This window comes from Pagrus pagrus, assembly GCF_965226575.1.
Source record: "Pagrus pagrus genome assembly, chromosome: 4".
Taxonomy (NCBI): Eukaryota; Metazoa; Chordata; class Actinopteri; order Spariformes; family Sparidae; genus Pagrus; species Pagrus pagrus.
In genome coordinates, this window is record NC_140188.1 from 15197524 (window position 1) to 15219094 (window position 21571).

Consider the following 21571-nt stretch of genomic DNA (forward strand, 5'->3'; position numbering starts at 1 on the left):
GTGTCAAGGATCCAGGCTCTTAAAAACGAAGCCGAACCGCATAATGCTTCTCCGTGGATAATTCAGGGATTCAAAGATACACCAGGGAACAAGTCACCTGTTATATTAAATATGCTTTTAGTGTTTCTAAAGAGTACGGTCACCCAAATTAAAAAAACAAAGTTCAACAACATTCTCCTCTTGGCTTCTAGCCATAGTTTTGGCTTTATTTGCAGAGGAATGGAGATCCTGGCCTTGACTTCTGCAGCCTTTGCTTGAAACACACAAAGCACTGAGAAATGACATTGGAAAAACGACAGAGCAAAGATTCTTTGCAGAAATTGTTTCCTATTTAAAAGATGTGATTTTGTTTAGTCCCAAAGTAAAAGAAAAAAAGTGGGTTGTGGAGTAGGACATGTTTGCCTAGTCATAGTTCTCTTGAACAGCTGCAACAGCTACAAGACTTTGAGTTCAAAGTTAAAAGAAGCCATAGGTGTGATTTCCAACGTGTGTGTACAGACATGTCAGTGCACGTGTGTGTACTGTCTGCAGTGATGACCTGACGCTCACCTGTCCATAGAAAGCTACACGGTAGTAGCGACCGAAAAGCCGCTTTTCCGAGTTCACCACCTCAGTCACCTTGAGATAGGAGCGATGGATGTCGTAGTACAGCTCTGACAGCCTCTGCGGGCACACACAAACACACACGTATGGTTACTCTTAGCTCAATACACACACATACACACACACACAAGCCATTCAGAGTGGAAGTCTTAACAAATACCTTAAAATCCCGCCTCTTTTCAAAGACGGCGATCACAGGTTTGTTGATGTCAGCGATGAGCTCGTGTCTCTCTGACTTCCACAGATAGTCCACGCACAGCTCCAGCTGCTCCACCAGGGTGTCCTACACAGCACAGAAAGACCAAGAAGCGTGTTAGAGAGAAAAGGAAATACAGTTCCTGCCATGCCACTGACACATCACACGTTCAGGCAACAATGGCTATGATTATAAAATACTATTTTTTAGAGTGAATCCTGGTTTGAAGTTTAAAGGGACAGTTCACCCGAAAAACAGAAATGCATATTTTTCTTCTTACATTCTTAAATTTTTACACTGACCTCTGTGTAGGGGGTGTCTTGTGTACCAGTGTCTTCCTTCATGGCACCTTCCTCTTTTACATTCGGGCTGATGCACATAAACGCTGCCCAGCCCATAGAGAACGACGCTGGGGTTGCAGACAAGTGAAAGTAACTTTAGGGCAAGTAATTCAAAAGACATACACTTCTCATAAAAGGTCACAGCATTATGTTTAGCTTTTAAACATACAGGTGCATAATATGCATCCGACACACATATTCTTGTATCAGAATACAAGAAGTAAAACAAATATCAAAAAAACATCAAATGTGAGCTTGCTTCATATCAGATCTCAGTGACACTGAACATTTCATCCAGTGAGACTTGAGTGAACAGTGAGGGTCAAACAGTGACAGTAAAAATATATATAACCTAACACAGTCTCGTATCATTAAGGCAAGAACAGTGGTCCTCAAATCGTTTAACTGCACAGCGTAGAAAACCTCATCCATCAGTGGAGTGGTTAAGATTTGAAAACTGATGTCCTTCAATCCAAAACATGTTCAACACCTGTAAATCTCAACACAACAGTGTACGCCCACTCTCTCCCACAGTCCCTTCTCTCTCCATCACTACGTTCTGAACTCCCAACCCCCACCACCACCACCCAGCAGGCCCCAGGCGCACACACTCACTGTCTGGATCTCGGGAGGTAGTTAGTAAGGAGCTACAGTTAAAGACAGGGCTTTCTTCAGGGGACACACTGGACATCCTGGCCTTGTCAGCTCTCCAGTAGCCTGTTTGGTAGGAGCGGAGGAGGAGGAGGAGGAGGTTTACAAAGTTCACGTCCACTTGCTTTTGCCTTTTATGCTCAAGGACAAGAAAGGCTCACGAAATCAGCCGAGCTGCTGGCATGCTATGCTAGCTATCGGCACGCAGGCTCAGTGCGTGAAGGGCATGCGAAAGGTTGTCAGGCACGTAGAGCAACAGAGAGATACAGTACATGCTGTAGTCCGAACAAGGTAGCATGCACACAAACAGATTCGCAGATCGAGGAACATGAAGCACGGAAGTACTAGAAGTCATGAATGGGAATGCTGCATGAGTTCCTAATCAATCTTCATCACACTCAAGTCACCAGTGCAGTGTGCTCGCTGTCAGGCATACACATCACCCCCCAATGATGATATGAAGGACTGAGAGTTGCAATGATCGTGTTAGCAGAGAGAAAGAGATGTTTGCAGGCTGACAAAAGATGGCTGTGATCACACTGCGGTTAGAAGTCACCATGTCTGCAAAGATGCGATGCCATAGCCCTGCATATGCACAAAGATTTGTGCATAGGCGTGAACACACAAACCATGCTGCAAAAAGTAAAAAAGTCGGGGCAGCTGTATGTGAGCACTAACCTCTTCTCTTCAGCGATTCTGCAATCAGGGCTGAGATGTGGATGTAGCACATGGCAGCCTAAAGGGAACGTTAGACATGTTACCATAAGATTTTTTGAAGTAATAGCGTCCTGAAAAGTATTTAAAAGGTGAATTACCTCTGAGAGATCGCCGTTGCGGACGTGAACCTTCGCCATGCTCTCCAGCCAGGTGCGTCGAAGCTCGGGGGTGCTGGCGTACGAGTTGGCCAGACTGTACTGAAGATCCACAAGCATCTCTGGATCCTTCTCATGCTCCTTCATTTGTGCTGTGGCCATCAGAACCGTCCTGATCCGTTTGGTCAGGTCCTTCACCTCAGCAGGGAACGGAGTGCTCTGTGGAAAATGTGTGATTATTTCAAGTCAGAAAGTAGAATGAAATACCACTGTGCATCATAATTATTGATGATAAAGCTGTTATATACCTTGAGTGGTGCATCTCCGTTGGCAAAGTTATTGATGATAGCAAGAGACTGCTGAAATCTCGAGCCTCCGATGCCAGCATCTGCTATCAACTGGCTCACTGCCTTAATAACCTGAAGTAGAAAGAGAAGTATGAGGTACGGAGGTCATGAGTCACAAAACACACAATGCTGAAATTATATATTTTTACTACGCTGACCTGCAGATGTGAGCGGACTATCGACTTGCCCTTCGTGAACTCAAAGTTTTTCCTCATGAAAAAATACAGCAGTGCAGCTGCCTCCGTCTGGGTGGAGCTGGAACGATGGTTACAGCACTTGAGGATCTCGTAGCACAGACAGCCGCACAGGTCGGCCTTACCCTGGAAGAATGCATTGGGGAACTGCAAGGAGAGATATGAAGATGAAACCACACATGAGAAAGAAGAAGAAAGAATCTTCACTTAGATGTTATAGGTGTACGTGATGTTTGCCGGACCTTTTGTACAAAGAGCCTGAGCGAAGCAAAGACGTGCCGTAGAGTGGTGGTTGATTGGTTGATCTGAAAGAAGAGCAAGTAGGTGTCCAGCACCTTCTTCATCAAAACATTCTGTCCTTCATCCAGCAACAGCTGCTTCTGAAGGGACGTATAAAAGAAGAAAAAGACAGGAAACATATTTTAATATCAAACTTTCAACAGGCAACCTTTTCTTTCTCAAAGAAACACAGAGATCCTTCTCGCCACCAGGTGGCAGTAGAGCTTCAGAATGTGCAGAAAATGTGTGCTTGATTAAATAGCAACTCAATCTGCAGGGTACACAAATACACATATTTCATTTGGACAAAGCAGTGTGTACATTTGTTTGTGCATTAGAAAAATGCTGATAGTTGTGTTTTGAATCACGTGACTGTATTGTATGATTTTCGATGGGGAGAAGGGCTGAAGCCACACATTGAAATCTATGTCTGTGCTTTAAAATACAAATCTCATATTGCAAAATTATTATATTCACATGTCAGAAGCATACAATATATTATGCACAGCAGCAGATAACATAAACTAAACAAAATCGATGACACGCACAGACGTGTACTTCCAGCTATGAAGGAAGCACAAACCTTGTGATGGTGAACAAAGAGCTCCAGTACATCCAGCACAGTGAGGGAAACCTCAGTGGACAAGTTTGCCTCGATATCGGTAGGACTCAGTGTGTCCCCATCCTGAATATTACCATCTGGAAACAGAGAATCAGAATCAAAAATGAATGACCCAAATCAAGCTCAGTAAATGTGTTTGTGTGAGTGAGTGTGTGTGTGTGTGCATGTTACCTGTCTCCATCATCTGCAGCAGCTTGGGGTTGGTGAGAGCATTCTTGCCCCTGATGATGGGCATGGTTTGGGAGCGAGCATGTCTGTGACCTTCCCCTCCAGATGCCATCCTGGAGTTAACAGCAGGAATCAGCAGCTAGTATCGATCACAGCTCTCACGCGTATTATTTAATACTTGTTGAGACTACACTGCAGCAAATGTATAACTAAACCTAGTGCCAGGTCTAGGCCGACCATCTCTAGAGATGTTGCACATTTTAGCAGTCAGGTAAATATACAATACAGGGCATCCATCTCTCAAGGGCATGGTGTTATCAGGAGTCTATTAACACATGGGAGTACGGAGACAGAGGCTGGCAAATCACACAAAACACTGCAGGTATGAGGAGGGTCATGCTGAGAACACAGTCACAGTCTACTACACGGGAACACACAGTGGTCACATCAAAAATGAACAAAGAGGACAAGGATGTATTCGTCTTAATCCAAGTGTTCACATTGTTGCAGGTTGTATTCAAATAATCTGGAGTTATTGCTATTAGCTATTAGCATTAAAGGATAAGTTCACCCAAAAATGAGAATTCAGTCATTATCTACACACCGTCATGCCGATGGAGAGTCAGGTGACGTTTTGTACTCCACCAAACATTTCTGGAGCTGCACTGCAAAACAGAGTCGCAGCATTCTTCTAAACAACTGAAGTAGATGGGGACTTGTTTTAAAATGTAAAAAAAAAAAAAAAACAACCAGCATAATCAGAGTCCCAAGAAGCTTCAAGATCCCAAATTGATTTGAAAAGACATTATTTACACCCTTTTTATGCTGAAATTTTCACTGTAGCTGCTACACTAAAAGTGTTGGCATGCACCCAGTCTGAAGTAGATTCACAAGCTTCGGCACTAATAATGTCTTTTCAAATCAGTGTGGGACCTCGGGGCTTCTGGAGACTTGGATTACGCCGGACGAGCTGTAATGAGCCAATTTATGTTTTTTTCCCCCCATCTGCTTCAGTTGTTTAGAAGAATGGTGCAATGCTGTTTTGCTGTGAAGCTTCAGAAATGTTTTCTGAACTACAAAACTTCACCTGACTTTCCATCTGCATAGAGAGGGGAGGACAATTTATCATTTTTGGGAGAACTTTTCCTTTGAGAACAATTTCTTTAACCACAGATTCAGTATCTGTACAAGAGCTGAACTCAGTCATCATGGCTGAGGTGTTTTCCTGATGAAGGGTGATTACCATTGTGGGAAGAGGCTTGAGGGTTGAGAGGGGTGGTTAGAGGCCTTCAGGGTGCCATTGGCCTGGGTGGACTGGGCCAGCTTTACTGCCGCTGCTAGCTTCCTGTTCACGAGCCAATCACAGCAAAGCTAACATTAGTTAGTTTAGCCGAGACCATCATTGGTTAGTGACCATCATTATCATCATTAGTCAGTTACATTAACTAGGTGTGGCATGTAATAGCTGCGCAAGCACGCCTGCAATCAATAAATATTAACCTTAGAGTGTAAATGTAAACACTTTGCCATCATAAAGCACTATTTTTGTGGCCTTCTAACAGATTTATAGCAACAAGGTCACATTGTGTTTGTGTAAGGCTAAATGCTAAAAGCATACAGGAGCACCAATTTGACCTTGGTGTGGTGAGAGCGGCTCAGAGAGGAAGATCAAACATCTCGTATAGAGAGGGAGGTCAGCCAGATGGAAAGGTTAGTGGCGTGGCAGAGTCAATGGTTTTAGTTTGCCATTAGTATAATATAGCGTAAATCAACTCTTGGTAGAGTGTTAGTGGTGAGTGCAGGCTGGAGGTTAGCATTACTGTTAAACAGTGGAGAACGAGGGAGATTAAGATGTATGGATGTGATGAAACCAATGGGCAGTTAAGCTGCAGCACAAATCAGATTTCAACAAACAGATGTTCAACACGTTCTTACGTTGCTTAAATGAAGCTTTCACGACTACCAATGTACACAAAGCAAACACTGCTTCGGCCAGCCAAAACAAAGAGGACGTGGCTGCTGTGCAAGCCAATCAACACAACTGCGTCAGAGCCCATTAACAGAACTCAATCAAGCCAAGCAGCAGGTGGAGGAGTCCAGCCAGGCGCAGAGACAGAGGGCAACAAGGTCAACACGCAACATCAACGAGGAAAATGTGTTAGAAGATGTAAATATAACTAACATACAGTAGCATTAATGTCAATACACAAGGGGTTACTTGATGCAACAGAACATCAATAACGTGCAGCCACACTGACAATCCATTAACAGCAGCAGCATGCAGAGAGGGGGGAGGGCATGAGGCATGCGCTGTGGTGGAGAGGCTACAACAGCAAGGTCGAACATAGAGAAGATATCACACATATTTGTTTGTGTCATGTGGTGTATGTTGTGCATGTGCATGAGCATCTTGGCTAAAGTCTAATAAGTAGGTAAGGCTTACTGCACCAACACACAAGCTATTTCTAACTGCAGCTACTAGCATCACACACTCTTTTTGTCTGTTCACTTCTTACCAGTTTAAAGTGGGCAGGACTCAGTTAGAAAATGGTGATGTCATGTAGATCGATCAATCAGGGTTAAGCAACATTTGAGGACAAAGTGATGACATCTGTTTTGTTTGCTTATGTTGCCAGGCTCCTGTCAATGAAATACGATCAAACCGCTTCCACATGTGGAGTGCTGCAGGGGTTATGCATTTTTGTAGGCTGATCCGGAAGTTAGCACCGCCCTGGTTCCCTTGACAAAAAGCCGATGGGATTTTTGAATTGGATTTTGGAATATCGGCGAAAATAAAGTCTGTGGAAAACACAAGTTTATGATACTTGTATGTTTTGTTCAGAAAGATAATCTTCACAGATGAACACCACTCTTGTGATTTTTGAAGCTTAAATTAAATTGCTAGAAGTAAAAAGCTAATGTTAGGCTATAAACAGACAGTCCCATGACTTAAGCCATCACCAGTAAGTGTCTTACTTCAGAGTAGAGTGAATTGAATAGTTTGCAACTAAAGTCGGCCTGTAAAGACGGACTAGAGAGTAGATGACTCTCTGTGTTTGGCATGATGACACGTAAGCACTTTATAATTCAATTGTGGGACATTTAATGATGTATTTTATGTCGAAGAACAAAACGGGTAAATATCTTAAGCCTGTGGTGACCACAGATCGTATTACAGGCATTTAACTGAAAACCCATTCAAAAAAACCCACTGACTTCAAGACAAGGGAACCGAAAGTGCAAAAAAAAAACAGATTTTCAGTTTTTAGGACTCATTACTACAGCACTCTTTTACTGATAAATCAGACTATTAATTTTTTTTCTTACTTTAACTTTCATTTTTGTTTATTTTAAGGTACAATATGTTGGAATTTTGGTTTAAAACATTCAAAAATGTACTGAAATTATAGACTGAAGTCAATGGACTGTGTTGCAGAGATGTCTACTGAAGTTAACATGCTAGCTGCAACGGTCCGGTCTCATAGTACTACTCCGAGCTCCCAGTCTGGACTGCTAGCTGCACGGCTAACTGAGCTAACGAGCGAACAGCAGCTACAGTTATGGCGGCATTTGGCGGGTACAGCGGTGATATGCTGCCCTCTGTCTGACCTTCAACAGGTTGCCAATTCTTATATATTGCACCTTTAACGTGATAAGGGGCATTAAAGACTGAATTGTTGTCTGACTGTCTGACTGTCTTCCTATCGTGCTGTCTGGCTACACACTGCTGGTATAATTCATTGCTCCTAAACTTCAATGGGTGCCCACACTGACTCAGCCAGGCATCAAAGAGCTAACAGAGAGAGACACTGAGACAGACACAGGCGTAAGACTGTGAATCCCCCATGGCCTGGTATTACAGACGAATGTTAAGTAGCTAGCAGACCCAGACGGGCTCAACTATGTCTGAGAGCGCTAGCGAGGCTTCCAGCTATCTTTATTCTGTTGATGCCTGCGCGCACAGTAAAGCAGTGTGTTCTCCCAGCCTTTTGTTGGCTTACATCTCAGCATCTTATTGCTGAAAGGAAAAAGAGGGCTAATTTAATTAGCTGGGAGGAACCAGAAGATGGAGGAGTCGAGCAGTGCCAATGGCTCAGCTCCAGTATGTGCACACACACACACATGATAACAACCCCCATCCTGTGCCTGCCAACTACTACAGTACAATATCCAGCAGTGCTTTTCTCTCAACAACCAGATCCAGGAGTTTCACCTCCCCCTCGCTTCCTTTTCTTCCCTCCTTTACCTCTTCCCCTCTTGAAGCTCATCCCCGAGCGTGCACACGCATACAGAGCACATATTAGTATTTCTGCCTGACTGTGCCCGAATCATTTATTTGTGTGTGTTTGCACATAATGTGTCTGCGTGGCTGCATGTGTGCATCCATGTGTGCGCATGATTATATGAATTATGTATCAGTGGGTGGGGGGAGTGATAGGACCTCTGGCTGCGGCATGTATGTTGAGTTAATAAGCTGTTTCCACATCTGCAGCATAACAATAAATGCATCCGAGTTAGACCCGCAGCGACTCACCTGGCTATGTGGCGTTTTCCGAGGAACCTGAAGTGCTGAAGACACAGCCTGAAGAAAAGGAAATTGCAAAAGCATCTTGGGTGACGGGTGGAGGTTTGCTTGTTTTAATGTGTTTTGAAAGTTAACAACAGATGTTAAATGAAGTGCACGTGATCACACTGAGTTGCAACATTTCAGTCTAGATGTTGTCACTAACAGGAAACACAGACAGTTAATTAACAGGGCTGTTCAGTGGATAGGGAGCTCTCATTGGCATTGTAGTGTGTTTTTCTTTTCACTCTCTTGCTGTGTCATTACTTTCATCTGTTCACCTCTGGATACATTCTTCCCTCTCGCGTTCTTCTGTCTCTGTCTGTGCGTCTCAGTGTTTTTTCTCAGCCTAGTCAGACGAAAAGGAGTCGTGCTAACACTTAACTACAGTGAGGAAAGAAGAGCACTTACTCCAGGATGTTGAAGAAGTCTGAGATCTCCTGGTGAATGGCCCGGTGCCAGTAGGACACCAGCACATCTGGAAAGCAGGACACAAATCATGTCACACACACACATTTCTGGAGGGGTAGCCAATAAAATAAATGTCATCTCTTACCCTCAGATATGGTTTTCATGATGTGCAAAAAGCACATGAGGAGACTGCGGGTCTCCGCCTGGTCCAGCTTGTCACAACGAGAGCCGTAGCCTATGAGGGACTGCGGCCGAGCAAACTGAGGAGAAACAGAAATACAGTCAGTGACATACTGTTATTATCAAGGTTAGTATTTTATGTGAATCTGTGGGTTTCAGCAACCTGGAGGGAAAGTTAGGTATAATGGGTATTTTTACAAGCTGATGTGCTATTTTCAGATTAAATTTCACTGCTTTTATGTCAACATGTATGTCATTAAGAACGATTTCAGAAATCCCCTGCCAGAGGGGGATGTGGAGGTTTGGAAACATCATTTAAACCTTCAAGTCAGGAAGTAAAATTGACTTTATTGATGAAATAAGAGAAATGTAATTTATTTTTCAAACATTCAGAGACCTTCTTAGTTACCACTAAGGGTGGTGTTAGTGGCGGGTGAAGTTGGAGGGACTTGGTAATTTATCTTTAAAGAATTTTTGGCCTGTTTTTTGCAACAAAGGTCTGTTTTTCTGCATACTCCTCTGTCAGAAATTCATATGTAATGTAGAATCTATTATGATGACTCACATTAAGAAGATGTACGTACATATTCCAAGAAATCATGTAATTAATGTATCCAAACTAAACTGAGACTTTGATAACATGGTCAGGGATAACAATGTGAAAGCTGTACAGTTTTGTGCAGGTATGTGCAAAAGTTCACGGGGTCAGTATAAGGAATAATTGAAATATGTAAGGTAGACATCCAAAGAAAGAAATGTGTTAATATAATAAATAAAAAAAACAGATACAGACCATATGGGATGTATCATACCACAGAAGGTGACAGCTGTCTTTCCGTTTCTTTTCTCACCTTCTCACATCCGTCCATCTTCTCACTGTTCCTGTCACTGTTGCTCGGGTTGGAGTCCACACTGATCAGAGAACCGCGAGAGTCGGCCTGGTTACCCGTGGCAACTGCCAAAGATGAGAAGGCTGGTGTGGGGAGGTTGGGGGAGGGGGGGGGAGGGGTGTCAGCGTCAATGTCCTCATTCACACATTTTTATATAGATGCTAGCAATAGATACACAGCTGCACACAAGCACATCAAACACGCAGCTACCTGTAATGGAGTTGAGGACTTCTTTGGAAAAGGACGCGTCCACGGAGTTGCCATGGCGAGTAACAGGAATCACCCCTCCAGCCACCCCCCCTCCCACACTGAGGTCATCTCGGGAGCCCTGGTAGAGGGAGACAAGGGAGAGGACTTAGTCTTCTTGTTTTATAATGCAGGCTATTATTTATAAGTTATGAAAACATTAAGACTTAAGCCAAGATTTCAGACATACAGTAGCATAACCTCAGCAACACAAGTCACATGTAGTTTTTCATTAAATTAAAAATACATTTCACTGAAAATATCCAGTTGTTACTAATCTTATTTATATCCCTATAAAAGTAAACATTTAAATTTCAGTACAATCTAAAATGTGTTTTTAAAAGCCTACATGGTCATGCTCCCTCCCTGTTTGATGAGTTTTGTCACAAGACACCAGGATTCGAGTAGAGTCAACACACGGGCCTCATTAAATGGTAAATGTCGCGTTACAACGCGCAAAACTGCATTTGGACAATCAGTCTTTATTATTTTTTAACAAAAACACTATTCTCACACCTAATACAAAAGCTCTTTATTTTGGTATTCTTATTTTTATCGCATTTATATTTGTACTTATTTTATGCTTCCCGTGGACAGGTGTTGTCAATTAGTATTTTGTTATAAATACTAAGTGCAGTGCATCTGGGGCTTGTGCATGGTTGAATGTTGCAGCAGGAGTATTACTGCTATGTCCATGTCAAATAAACAGAAACTAAAGAACTAAGCATCAATCTGTGCTGCAGAGAACTGGGAGAAAATGGGCTAATTGAGAAGTAAAAGGGTTATAAGAGGTATAAAACTCTTGTTGCGTGCCCTCAAGTACACATTTTGAAGAATATCCATAGCTGAAATCAGCACAAATCAGTAGTCACCTGTTGTCAGTAACTAGTAGCACTGAGAACCATGAACTTTGAACATTTGCAGCCATGAAGAAACAATGAAAATAAGACCAAGTTTAAAAAAAAAAATTTGTTTGTTTTTCCTTGCATGAATACGTACACAGCACACAGAGACAATCAATCCCATCATCTTTCATCTCAACTCTTACTTGGTCACTAGAGGTGAAGTAGATGGGGAACAGGTCCCTGAGGAAGAATCGAGGCATGTTGTCCAGGATCAGGCCGTACAGCGGCAGGTAGAGAGATGCAATTCTTGCCTGCTTCTCCTGGAAAGGCGACCAATGACAGGTTGTTATTTTTGTTAAATGTTCATATTCTATAGCCAGTGAAATTATTCTGTAAGACCCCAACAAATCAACATGCTCTTTGATATGTAATAAGCTAAGAATGATATATTTAATACGACTGCAAAGCCTCAAAATCCCCTGTTTATGAAAGTAATACTCCACTCGCAGTGTGCCTCTGGAGAGTTCATTACTACTTAATTAACGTTGTGTTGTATGATTTGATGGTCTATAGCTCTACAGTCTTTGGGAAGTCCAAACAGATTCAGTGTATTTACATAATACCCAATATATCCTGCAGGAAAATAATGTGCTCTTTTACGATACATGACTTTCCCAGGTCTGCCTTGTATCTGGCCTCTGCACACACTTGGTTGGGACTGCTTTGACTACAGCCCCGCAGCCGTGTTGTGGTTGGCACTATTTGCTCGTGTTTAACTCGCACTGATCTGGACGCTTCCCAGCATTCATTAAGACGTGCTCTCCGCAGCTGCTACGAACAATCCCATGTCAGCGTGTATGTGTTTGCATGAGTCACATAGGAAGAATTTCTACTGTGAGCTCATGACTCATTGTTCATGGCTTTTTAGTCCCCCCCCCCGGCGTAAACATGCGCTCTGGCTACCTTGGTGGCATAGCGTGCATCCAGAGAGTGCTTGGCCATGAGAGTCTTCAGGGTGGCCAAGGCGAGGTGTCTCAGGTCCTGCTCGTCCTGGAGCGCCAGCCCCAGTTCCCGTAGCAACAGGCCGGTCAGGAAGTGCTTCCTGCAGAACTCGCCGGTCAGGTTGTACTCGGGCACCGACACTGAGGAGAGACGGCGTGAAACGGTTTTAAATTGGAAACGAACTGACGTGATTTAAATAGCGCTCGTGCCAATATTTGCTTTCCATCAGGGAGTTAATTAATCCACGTCTGAATAAAAATCTGGTTACAGTGAGCAAATAATGTGACAAGCCAATTCTCCATGAATTTCATTAACATCACACACACACACACACACACACACACCGTAGCACATACAACAATACCAAAGAATGATTGAACATATTTACCATGAGTACTTTGTGGCTCTGGGGATGCATGGTCTGACATGGACAAACAGTCAGAGGAGGTGACAGAGAAAGACAGACATAGTGTTAATAGACAAATGAGAGGGTGAGAGCTACTTGATGTATGAGAGTTACCACATGTACACGGAGTTGCAGGGTTCGACTCGGGGCTCCTACCTGTGATGCGAGCGGAGGGTAAGGGCAGGCTGAGAGGGATGTAGTGCTCGTGGTTACACACCTCTCTCAAGAATTCAAATTTCAGCTCGCACAAGACCTGTCAGACACGAAAAAAAAAAGATTAAATAAAGTCATTTTCAATCCCTCGTTTATCTTTACTAATCAGTCCTGTTTGCCTGTGTTTCTTTACCTTGCTGTCAGTGGCAGTGATCATGTTTATGTAGTTGCTAATCAGCTTGAATGTGAAGCCTCTGTCCATGAGAGTAAAGCAACGCTGCAGAGAGACAGACATAAATATTAGACCCAACATCCGCTACAAAGACGAGACAGATCATTAAACACAGGGGGAATCAATAGGCAACGATTGTAAATGGAAGCAATTTTGAGTTGCAGATTGTTTATACAGTTTGTATCGATCCCTTCCCAGAACAATATACAGTCAGCTTAATAGTGCAGCATGTTCCCTTCAAATGTGCTCTAACACTGAGTCCCAAAGCATCAGTGGTGTCTGTCTTGTTTTAATTAAGTCCATGAGACGTTTTGCTCCCACCTTGACAAAAGCCGCGACAGCCAAGTTGGCACTGCGCGTCTCTTCTGCCAGGTCTTTGTTCTTCCAGAAGATGTGCTCAGACACCGTCTCTACTAGGGTCTCCACGCGGCTCAGGTAGGACGAGGGGAAACGCTGGGGCCTCGGAAGCTGCAGGAACACAGAGTCAGTGTGACATGATCGCGCACTGTGTCCAAGGTCGAGTGGTTTTAAAAATGTGATGTGTACCGACTTACCTTTACCTTGTCCAAGTCCACCAAATGTTGAGCCATGGACTTGACAATCAGCTCGAAGAAGAACCAGGAGAACTGAAACCAGGAGAGGTCAGAGTAAAGTCAGTCTTGTTCCAATATTCATTTGGCAGATCAGCTCCAGGAGGCACATGATTCTGATTCTGATTTACTTTTCTCTAGGACCTGAGAGGCATTATTGAATTAATGAAGCCTCTAAACAGCAGTTTCAAAAAACACATTGAGGAGGAAGACAAACCTTGAGGACATTCCTGACCGCTGCCTGCTCATTGCTCTTCAGGTCAAAGGTCATCCCCTTAGCCAGCTCCTCATGAACGGTCCTGAAGCCGTGGGCCTCCGTCTTGAACACATACTGCACAGAGGAGAGAAGGGAAAGGAAGTCAGAGGTACTTAGTTAAAGCAGTTCGTCTTAATGATTTTTTGTGCAATGAGCGGGGAGAAAGAGACGCGATTACATGCAACAACGATTCCCGCTCAGATGCCAACTGAAGTCACAACAAACACCTAAAAATGTCTTTATTCCAGGTTGTCAGCTGAGAGAATATGCTGCTTTTCTTTGTCTTACACTTAAGTGAATTGAATCTTTTGGGGGTTTGTACGATTTCTTGAACAAATTTAATGACATGCTCTAGAATATTGAGATGGACATTTTTCACAAGATTTGTTCAACTTTTAGGAGAGCAGCTTCATTGAAAGCACAAATAATGGTTAGCTGCAGCTTCAGCCCTAACCATCCCCCATCTTCTGATTATTTTTAGAGTAATTATCATATTTCTTGGTCTTTAAAACGTCTAAATATTTGTGAAAAGCGTCCTACACAATTTTCTATGTCTTAAGTTCATGTCTTGAAATGTCTTGTTCTGTTCCCACAAAAAAACATAGAAATGTGGCAAATTATCACAACTAGGAAGCTGGAATTGGGGGAATATTGGAAAATAATTAACAGATCGTCTGTGAACTGGGTGATTCATTGTCTTATGGGTTAATTGTTTCAGCTCTAATATGCGCTAAAACACACATTCACAAATCCTGTAGATGCGTGAGACCAAACACACTTTTATAATAAGGAAAATGAAATATCTTAAATCCACACGTGAGGTTTGATTCAAATAATATAACTGCAGACTTCTCACTTCATGCTACAATGAATTCAACCCCCATCTCTTTCTCCTCTCATCATTGAGCACACACATGTTCACACACAGACACACTCAGCAGTTTAAATTGGGCACCACTACTACTGAACACCATGCCAATCTGTTACTATGGCAACCCCCGTTTCCTCTCCTCTTACCTCCCACCATTCATCTCTGCCACTACCTCTCGAAGCGCTGCAGTTTTCCTTCACTGTGGCCAACATGAAACAGGTCTTGTGGTTTATGCTGCTCTCTGCTCTAATTCGCTCGCTGATTTTTCCCCCTAAACAAACGTGCCTTGTGTTTCTGATCGAGCCGGCCCAATGTCCTAGTTTGACTCATACTCAATCAGCCTTTCTTCTTCTCCTTCTTCTTCTCTCCGTGTGTTTGCACTGTGTTCTGGGCACGCAGCCCTAGCCACACTCGTGCTGGCCCAAAGCACACACACAAACATGCACACATACAAACACACAAATCCCCCTTATTGCTGCAGAATTTAAATCGTCTGTGCAGAGACTCCAGCCCTTTATGGAAAACAACAGCCTTCAAAAACATCATACGATGATCCTGAGCACACACACACACCTTAATATAGGAGTGCAGGTAGTGATCCAGGTTTTCTTCATGGCACTTTGCAACAATGTGCACCAGAACTCTGCAGACAGGACAACAATGACAGAAAACATCTGTCAAACACTGAAACATTTTCTCTTCCCCAAACAAAAAGCTACAAATAAGCAAGAAAATGGAGTTCTCAACAGAAAATGATCCACAGAGCCCCCACCCTGATGTGAACCCAGTTGTTGTGGACAGTTGTAGTACCACGGCCTACCTGGTGGTGGCAGTAGTGACCTCATCGTTGTCGTTCTGAGTCAGAACCTTGAACAGCTGGTTGAAGAGCACTGGCAGGAATCGGATGATCACCGGGATTCTCTCCATGCTGAGAAGACCCTGGAGACGAGTGGAAAAGAAGCGTAGGAGGAGGAAGAGGTGGAGAAGGGTGGAAAAGAATAAGAAACCATACAGGGGAAAATGCGGCCGTGTTTAGTTGTCAAGGTCTTGTCTCTTTTGTCTCAATAAATGAAAAGTGAGGGGACGAAGAGCGTTTTCGCTGACCTTCAGGCAGTTGAGGAAGTTGGAGGTAGGAGGTAGTGAGAGGTCCAGCTCTCTCTTCTGGCACTGCTGGAAGAATCGGTTCAGGTGGGGGTCCTGGCACAGAGAGGATCAGCAGTTAGCATCTGCTGGAAGAATTAGTGGACTGGCTCCTTTCTAAGTAGCAGTTAATCCTAAAATGTGAACTTCAGTCAACATTTTATTGAGTGATTCAGTCTCAAACAATTCAGGTATTGTTTACAGTGCGATTTAGCCACCATCTCATTATTATTCTACTTTTTCTCTAAAGTTCTTGCTTTAGGATAGTCATCATTAAGTTTAAAAATTTTTATTGCTGTCCTGATGATCATGCTTCTTCATTGATTCTATAATTTTACGTTTCTTTCTTTCTTTTCACGTTGCACTTCATGCTGCCAAACCAACTGTCGAACTTGAACCTAACCTTGAACGAACTTGTCCGTCAAAGCAACTTTAAGTGCCTTTTATAAATCAATGTCATTGTCTTTTAGAAAGTACTGCAAGGGAAACTCAAACCACCCACCAGCCAATTAAGAGATTGCTGCTGCAGCACTCCAAACATCCTCTACAGAAACTATCCATTTCCTTGTTTCATGTACCACACTACATAAGAGGAAGTCGCCACTCTAACCATCCACTAATGTTGATTGTGCATCTTGGCCTCACAATGCATTTGTTTAAAAACTTATGTATGTACTTATGTACTCTAATGGTCATTTTAGGTCCATGTTACAGTTCCTTGTAAGCAAACTCTGTAAATTGCACATTTTACAAATACAGTAAACAGTAACGAATAGAGACTATTTCTTTGACGCCTGTCGAGAAAGTCCCCAGACTCCCTTAAATACTCAGTGGTGTGCTTACCTGAGTGTATACTGTGGAGACGACATTAGTGGACACTTTGAAGATAGCTTTTCCTCCATCGACCCATTTCACATCTGCTCCATTCTTTAGAAAGAAAAGAGGACAGCACGCTCAATATTCTTCTTCTCTGAGAAATTCATGTTTTCATTGTTCAGCAGTATTTTGAATATTTCTACACCCTGTGCCCGTCTCTCCCCCTCTTTCCTTCCTCCCTCTCACCTTGGCGTTGCTGGCTTCCTTGATACCCAGGTATCCAGGCGGCAGGTTACAGGAGACAGAGATGCTAAAATCTTGAGATGAGAGGCGGCCTTCTTTGAGGAGAGGCAGCCAAGAATACCCAACTAAAAAGGCACACATAAATACAAAAACACAAAAGTGCTGAGAGGTGGACAAAATAACCTGCTGCAATATAAATTTACTGTAAGCTCCTGATCTACCAACTGACCTGGGGTCTCCAGGGTCTCTTTCCTCTTGGCATTCGTCTTGGCGTTGATGTCACAGGTGACGTGGTAAAAGGAGAAAAGAAGGTGGTGCTTTTCATGAAGTTGAGTAGGGAGCTCAATCTTCGCCTGGGGACACAATAGCATGAAATATATTATATTATCAGTGATCTGCCGAAGCTTAAGTCAGACCACGTTCTAATGACATCTATGTGACGACTTGTCATATCCTTTACCTCATCGTAGAAGTCGGGGTTCTGGGAGTGATGCAGAACTGTTGAGCAGGCCGCTGTGGTGAAGACTGGACCTCCCGGCTTGCCATAGATGCACTAGAAAAAAAAGGCCAGTTTCTCATGATGGACGAAGTTTAACTGGAGAAAACCGAGTCATATAAAAGCCAGTAAATGTCTCATCAGCATATTATTTGGATGGTGTTTTACCTTTAAAGGTTTGGCAACTTCTTCGTCCGAGCTGCGGAACTCCACGTAGACTGCAAGGTTACGAGCCTGCGAACAAGAGCGCCATTGTAACATTCAGGATTGTCAGCACGCAACATGTGAATACACTGAATAATAAAAGTATATGAAGTATGTAAAAAACAAGAGGCACTCTGTAAACAGCTGCACAGTTAGTGATTTGGGATCGTTAGGCTCCTCATAAACTGTGCTTTTGTTGTCAAAACTCCCGGGGTATACCTTGGCGAAGCTCTTCTGACTGTCGTATTTGAGGTGTTTTGGGTAGACATAGATGTGGTTCCTGTAGACGCGGTGCGGCTGCGTGAACTTGGTGGAGTCCTGGACAAACTCCTCCACCTCCACAGTGGGCTGGTGTTTGCTCAGATCTTCAAAGGGCTTCACCGGTATATAAGAGGATGTCACACAGTCTGAAAGCACAGGAAAGAGAGCGTGTGAGCAGAAGGCAGATCTGAGAAGTGGGAGGAAGGAGAAGGTATTGCCTAAAAAGTAGACATACTAGGATGCTCCAGTGGAATGTAGTCGACTGCAATGTCCAGCGTTCCAGGAATAGTCTGCAGTTTGCTGGTCTTCTCAGCCCTGCACGTGTAAAAAATTGAATAACATGTTGTTATAAATGTTTATCTTGCCTTGGAGAAGACGTGACCTACTTTGCAGGTAAAGCCTTACCTCCTGTACTCAGTTACTAGCTTAATCAGGTCATCTGTGGAGATCTTGTTGCTCTCCTGTTTGAAGAGAGGCGAGAAACGTGACTCTCTGTCCAGGGCCCCGTGGTTGTCTTTAAACACCGACCTGTAATAGATAGAAAGAGGTTAGATCCTGAGACGACAATGTTAGAAATATTTTAATATCTTTAGACGACTTGGCACTGACCTGACGGACCAGGCGAACGGCATACGGTACTTTCCCAGTTTGCTGCAGAACTGTTTGTTGGATTTCAAAATCTTCTGAACAGTCTGTGCAAGCAGACGGACAGAAGGACATGTTAGAGGACACCTCAGTGGGATGTGATCAGCCCTAAAGTCAAGTTGACTGTGACAGACTAAATCAGAGCTTATTTAATACAGTAACTCTGGCAGCAGGTTGAACGCCTGGTGATTCACTTAACCGTGTGGAGCAGTGCCAGCAGGGAAGCCAGGAAATGCGTTGGATAGGATTTCGGAAAAACCTAATTTCGAAACTATCCGACCGGACTGGCATTCGGTGATGAAGATAAAGTCCAGCCTTACAGGAAAGCAATTTTGTAAATGTCACGCATTAAACTGTTTAAGTCGATTAAGCCATTTCCCTTGCAATAAATGCCAGAAGAGCGTGTTTCATGAGCCCTTCTCCGGCTTGTTTCAAGAGATAAGACAAGGGTTTCTGTGCTGTCGGTTAATGAAAGCAAACAGTAAAGCACTGAAAATGCAAAATGTCAGATAAACTTATTGACCTTGCTGGAGTCTGTATGCTTGGTGTAAGGTTCTGTCCCACAAGCAATATTTCCCATCAGCACCTTCTCCACTCTTGCCACCATCACTATGTCCGTGTGGGGGTTGGTTACAGAGAAGATGGCCTGCGAGGAGAAACATATATTAGAGTCATTCAACATGTAAATTCAGAGTAAGGGATTGAAGGAGACTGTAGGAGTTACATCCTCACACCTGTTTGGGAAAGCACAGCCAGTGATCCATGTCCAGGCTGAGGTAACAGTCTCCTGGCTTCTTCTCGGCAGGAGAGCACAGGCCATTCTCCTGAACTCCGACCCCCGTCCCCGGGCCACCTGTCCCGTTAGTGCAGCCGCCGAGCATCTGACGCACAGCCTCTTGGTTCAGGTCCACGTGGAAATCTGCGGACACTTTTCTCCCTTCTCGTACATCCAGCAGAGCGAGCGACACGAAGAAGGGCTCGATCTGGTGGAGCAGATTCAGATCAGTCAGTAACTCAAGAAGCACTTCCTTATTATTACATTATCGCACCCCGAGAGATTTCAGGCCATTACCATTTACTTCACAGAGACAAACTGATGCTAAAGCTAACTTTGAAACATTTTTGAGAAACCGTCCTCACATTAGTGACCGGTCCAGTTTCACTCTCGTTGATGCAGCCCTGCAGCATGAGGTTTAGCGATCGGCAGGTGATCATGAACCTTCTGCCCAGCTTCTCATCAAACGGACGCACTGCTGCGTTCTCAACCGATGAATGCTCGGCCTTGGGGCTCCTCAGAACCTGAAGTTGGAGGAACAGTTTGTTATTTGGAGACATGCTTTATTTCAACTTACCATGGATGAATCATTGCATGGTGTCTACAAGTATCAAACATTTAAATCTAATGTTCTTTACAACCTTTTTCAACAACATGTTAACCAAATTAAAGACAGAAAGCAAGTATAAGACCGGACAAATTCAAATTTAAGACTATTAAACAACTTTTATTTATATTTATCAAAATTAAATTTAAGACGTTTTCGGAAGAACCTGCCGACACCCTGACGTGAGGAGAACTAATTTTTACGATTAAGATCGGATTTTAAAACTGCAGCATCAAGTACAAAGTACAAGTCATGTCAAAATATGTATAAATAAAAAACAATGAACACATGTAGATGTGCAGCCAACATTCATTATACTTACAGGAGTATCAGGGTCCAGTGAGAACAGATTCAACCTCTCTTCTCTCCTGGCAGAGCGAATTCCTTCATCCGTCTCTGAGATATACTGATACGGAAGAGATGGCAAGAGAGATAGAAAGACACGGTCAAGAGCAAAATATCTTAATATGAATTATAATATCAAGAAAAACAGCAACACTCTCTGTTTTTGCTTTTTCAATGAATAGTGTGGTCTCTGAGTTAGCTTGAGGAGTCTTCATGTTCAGTGTTTCTCACCAATATGCACTATGCACTCTATCTCTGAGGCCTATCAAAACATGGAAAATGCCACTGAGTGACATCACTGGGGGCAATTTATCAAATTACATGCAGCTTCCTCTGGAGCCACGAAAGTCTTTAAACTACTCTTTTCACACATGCAGTCGTACTCCCTAAGACCTGTAAACACACTTTGATGTGTAAAATTGGTGGAGTTACCCTTTAAATAGACACTGACTGGTGACAAATGCATCAACGATTTATTATGATAATGGTAACTGTAAGGCAGTAGCAGCAGAGTTATATTATTGTTTGAAAATAAAGATAAGATAATAACGTTTCAGCATAACCCACTTTTGCTAGCTCTGGATTGATGCCGTTCTCTGTCGTAGTATCTTCATTCTCCTGCAAACAGCTGTCGCTCAACGACAGGTCAAACACATCTGGAGAGAGAACAAACACAGTCAGGACTCCTGAGAGTGACTCCTGCTTATATACCAACACAAAGTGTATGGGAAAGTTTATCTAAGCAGTCAAATTCACCCCGCAGGTTAAAGGCCATATGACATTTTCTAAAATAGGTTCAGTAGTGCACTAAATACACACCAACCAGAGCCAGTGGACATATATCCATCTGAGGATAAAATATGACTCTATTTGTGGTATTTTATGGATAATAAGGCAGGCAGGCAGCCTTCTGCAGAAATATAACCTTCATGTGCCTGGAGCCGTTCTTCCCAAAGGCCATACTGAACAAAATGGCTCATTAATGGTAGGTCACCACACGCTCGCAGCCTGATTTAGAGGCATGCTAACAGACCGCAGAGCCATGACGGCTGAGGCTATTACATCATTCCTCCACTTTTCACTGGGCCAAGTCTCAGCGCTCTGTCAGGGTGCCTTATGTTGCAGGCTGCAGTCCCAATGCCCAAGCTCTCGCAGAGCTGGCACATACGCTGGAGTTTGA

At 43.3% G+C, this 21571-nt stretch overlaps 1 protein-coding gene across 9 annotated transcripts in view; it reads right to left on the bottom strand.

Annotated features, from left to right (window-relative positions):
* The window catches only part of dock10 (dedicator of cytokinesis 10), a 66763-nt gene that overhangs the window by 3862 nt on the left and 41330 nt on the right, over window positions 1-21571 (bottom strand). For 6 of the 9 annotated variants that reach the window (XM_084350872.1, XM_084350870.1, XM_084350873.1 and 3 more), the window contains exons 9-50: window positions 20959-21047; window positions 20369-20452; window positions 19805-19963; window positions 19399-19647; window positions 19188-19310; window positions 18629-18711; window positions 18425-18547; window positions 18255-18334; window positions 17978-18165; window positions 17723-17788; window positions 17519-17611; window positions 17288-17411; window positions 17062-17183; window positions 16843-16926; window positions 15964-16056; window positions 15680-15798; window positions 15433-15502; window positions 13950-14063; window positions 13697-13768; window positions 13464-13610; window positions 13104-13187; window positions 12914-13010; window positions 12740-12772; window positions 12313-12491; window positions 11553-11669; window positions 10469-10586; window positions 10220-10341; window positions 9334-9448; window positions 9189-9255; window positions 8748-8795; window positions 5457-5558; window positions 4217-4326; window positions 4007-4122; window positions 3387-3524; window positions 3109-3291; window positions 2912-3022; window positions 2607-2822; window positions 2470-2527; window positions 1756-1857; window positions 1102-1208; window positions 764-886; window positions 550-663 (exon numbers count right to left, since the gene is read on the bottom strand). In XM_084350872.1, coding sequence (XP_084206998.1) covers window positions 550-663; window positions 764-886; window positions 1102-1208; window positions 1756-1857; window positions 2470-2527; window positions 2607-2822; window positions 2912-3022; window positions 3109-3291; window positions 3387-3524; window positions 4007-4122; window positions 4217-4326; window positions 5457-5558; window positions 8748-8795; window positions 9189-9255; window positions 9334-9448; window positions 10220-10341; window positions 10469-10586; window positions 11553-11669; window positions 12313-12491; window positions 12740-12772; window positions 12914-13010; window positions 13104-13187; window positions 13464-13610; window positions 13697-13768; window positions 13950-14063; window positions 15433-15502; window positions 15680-15798; window positions 15964-16056; window positions 16843-16926; window positions 17062-17183; window positions 17288-17411; window positions 17519-17611; window positions 17723-17788; window positions 17978-18165; window positions 18255-18334; window positions 18425-18547; window positions 18629-18711; window positions 19188-19310; window positions 19399-19647; window positions 19805-19963; window positions 20369-20452; window positions 20959-21047 — 4742 coding nt within the window. The remainder of the gene's footprint in view (window positions 1-549; window positions 664-763; window positions 887-1101; window positions 1209-1755; window positions 1858-2469; window positions 2528-2606; window positions 2823-2911; window positions 3023-3108; window positions 3292-3386; window positions 3525-4006; window positions 4123-4216; window positions 4327-5456; window positions 5559-8747; window positions 8796-9188; window positions 9256-9333; window positions 9449-10219; window positions 10342-10468; window positions 10587-11552; window positions 11670-12312; window positions 12492-12739; window positions 12773-12913; window positions 13011-13103; window positions 13188-13463; window positions 13611-13696; window positions 13769-13949; window positions 14064-15432; window positions 15503-15679; window positions 15799-15963; window positions 16057-16842; window positions 16927-17061; window positions 17184-17287; window positions 17412-17518; window positions 17612-17722; window positions 17789-17977; window positions 18166-18254; window positions 18335-18424; window positions 18548-18628; window positions 18712-19187; window positions 19311-19398; window positions 19648-19804; window positions 19964-20368; window positions 20453-20958; window positions 21048-21571) is intronic. The other 3 variants (XM_084350876.1, XM_084350875.1, XM_084350871.1) reach the window with 3 other exon arrangements.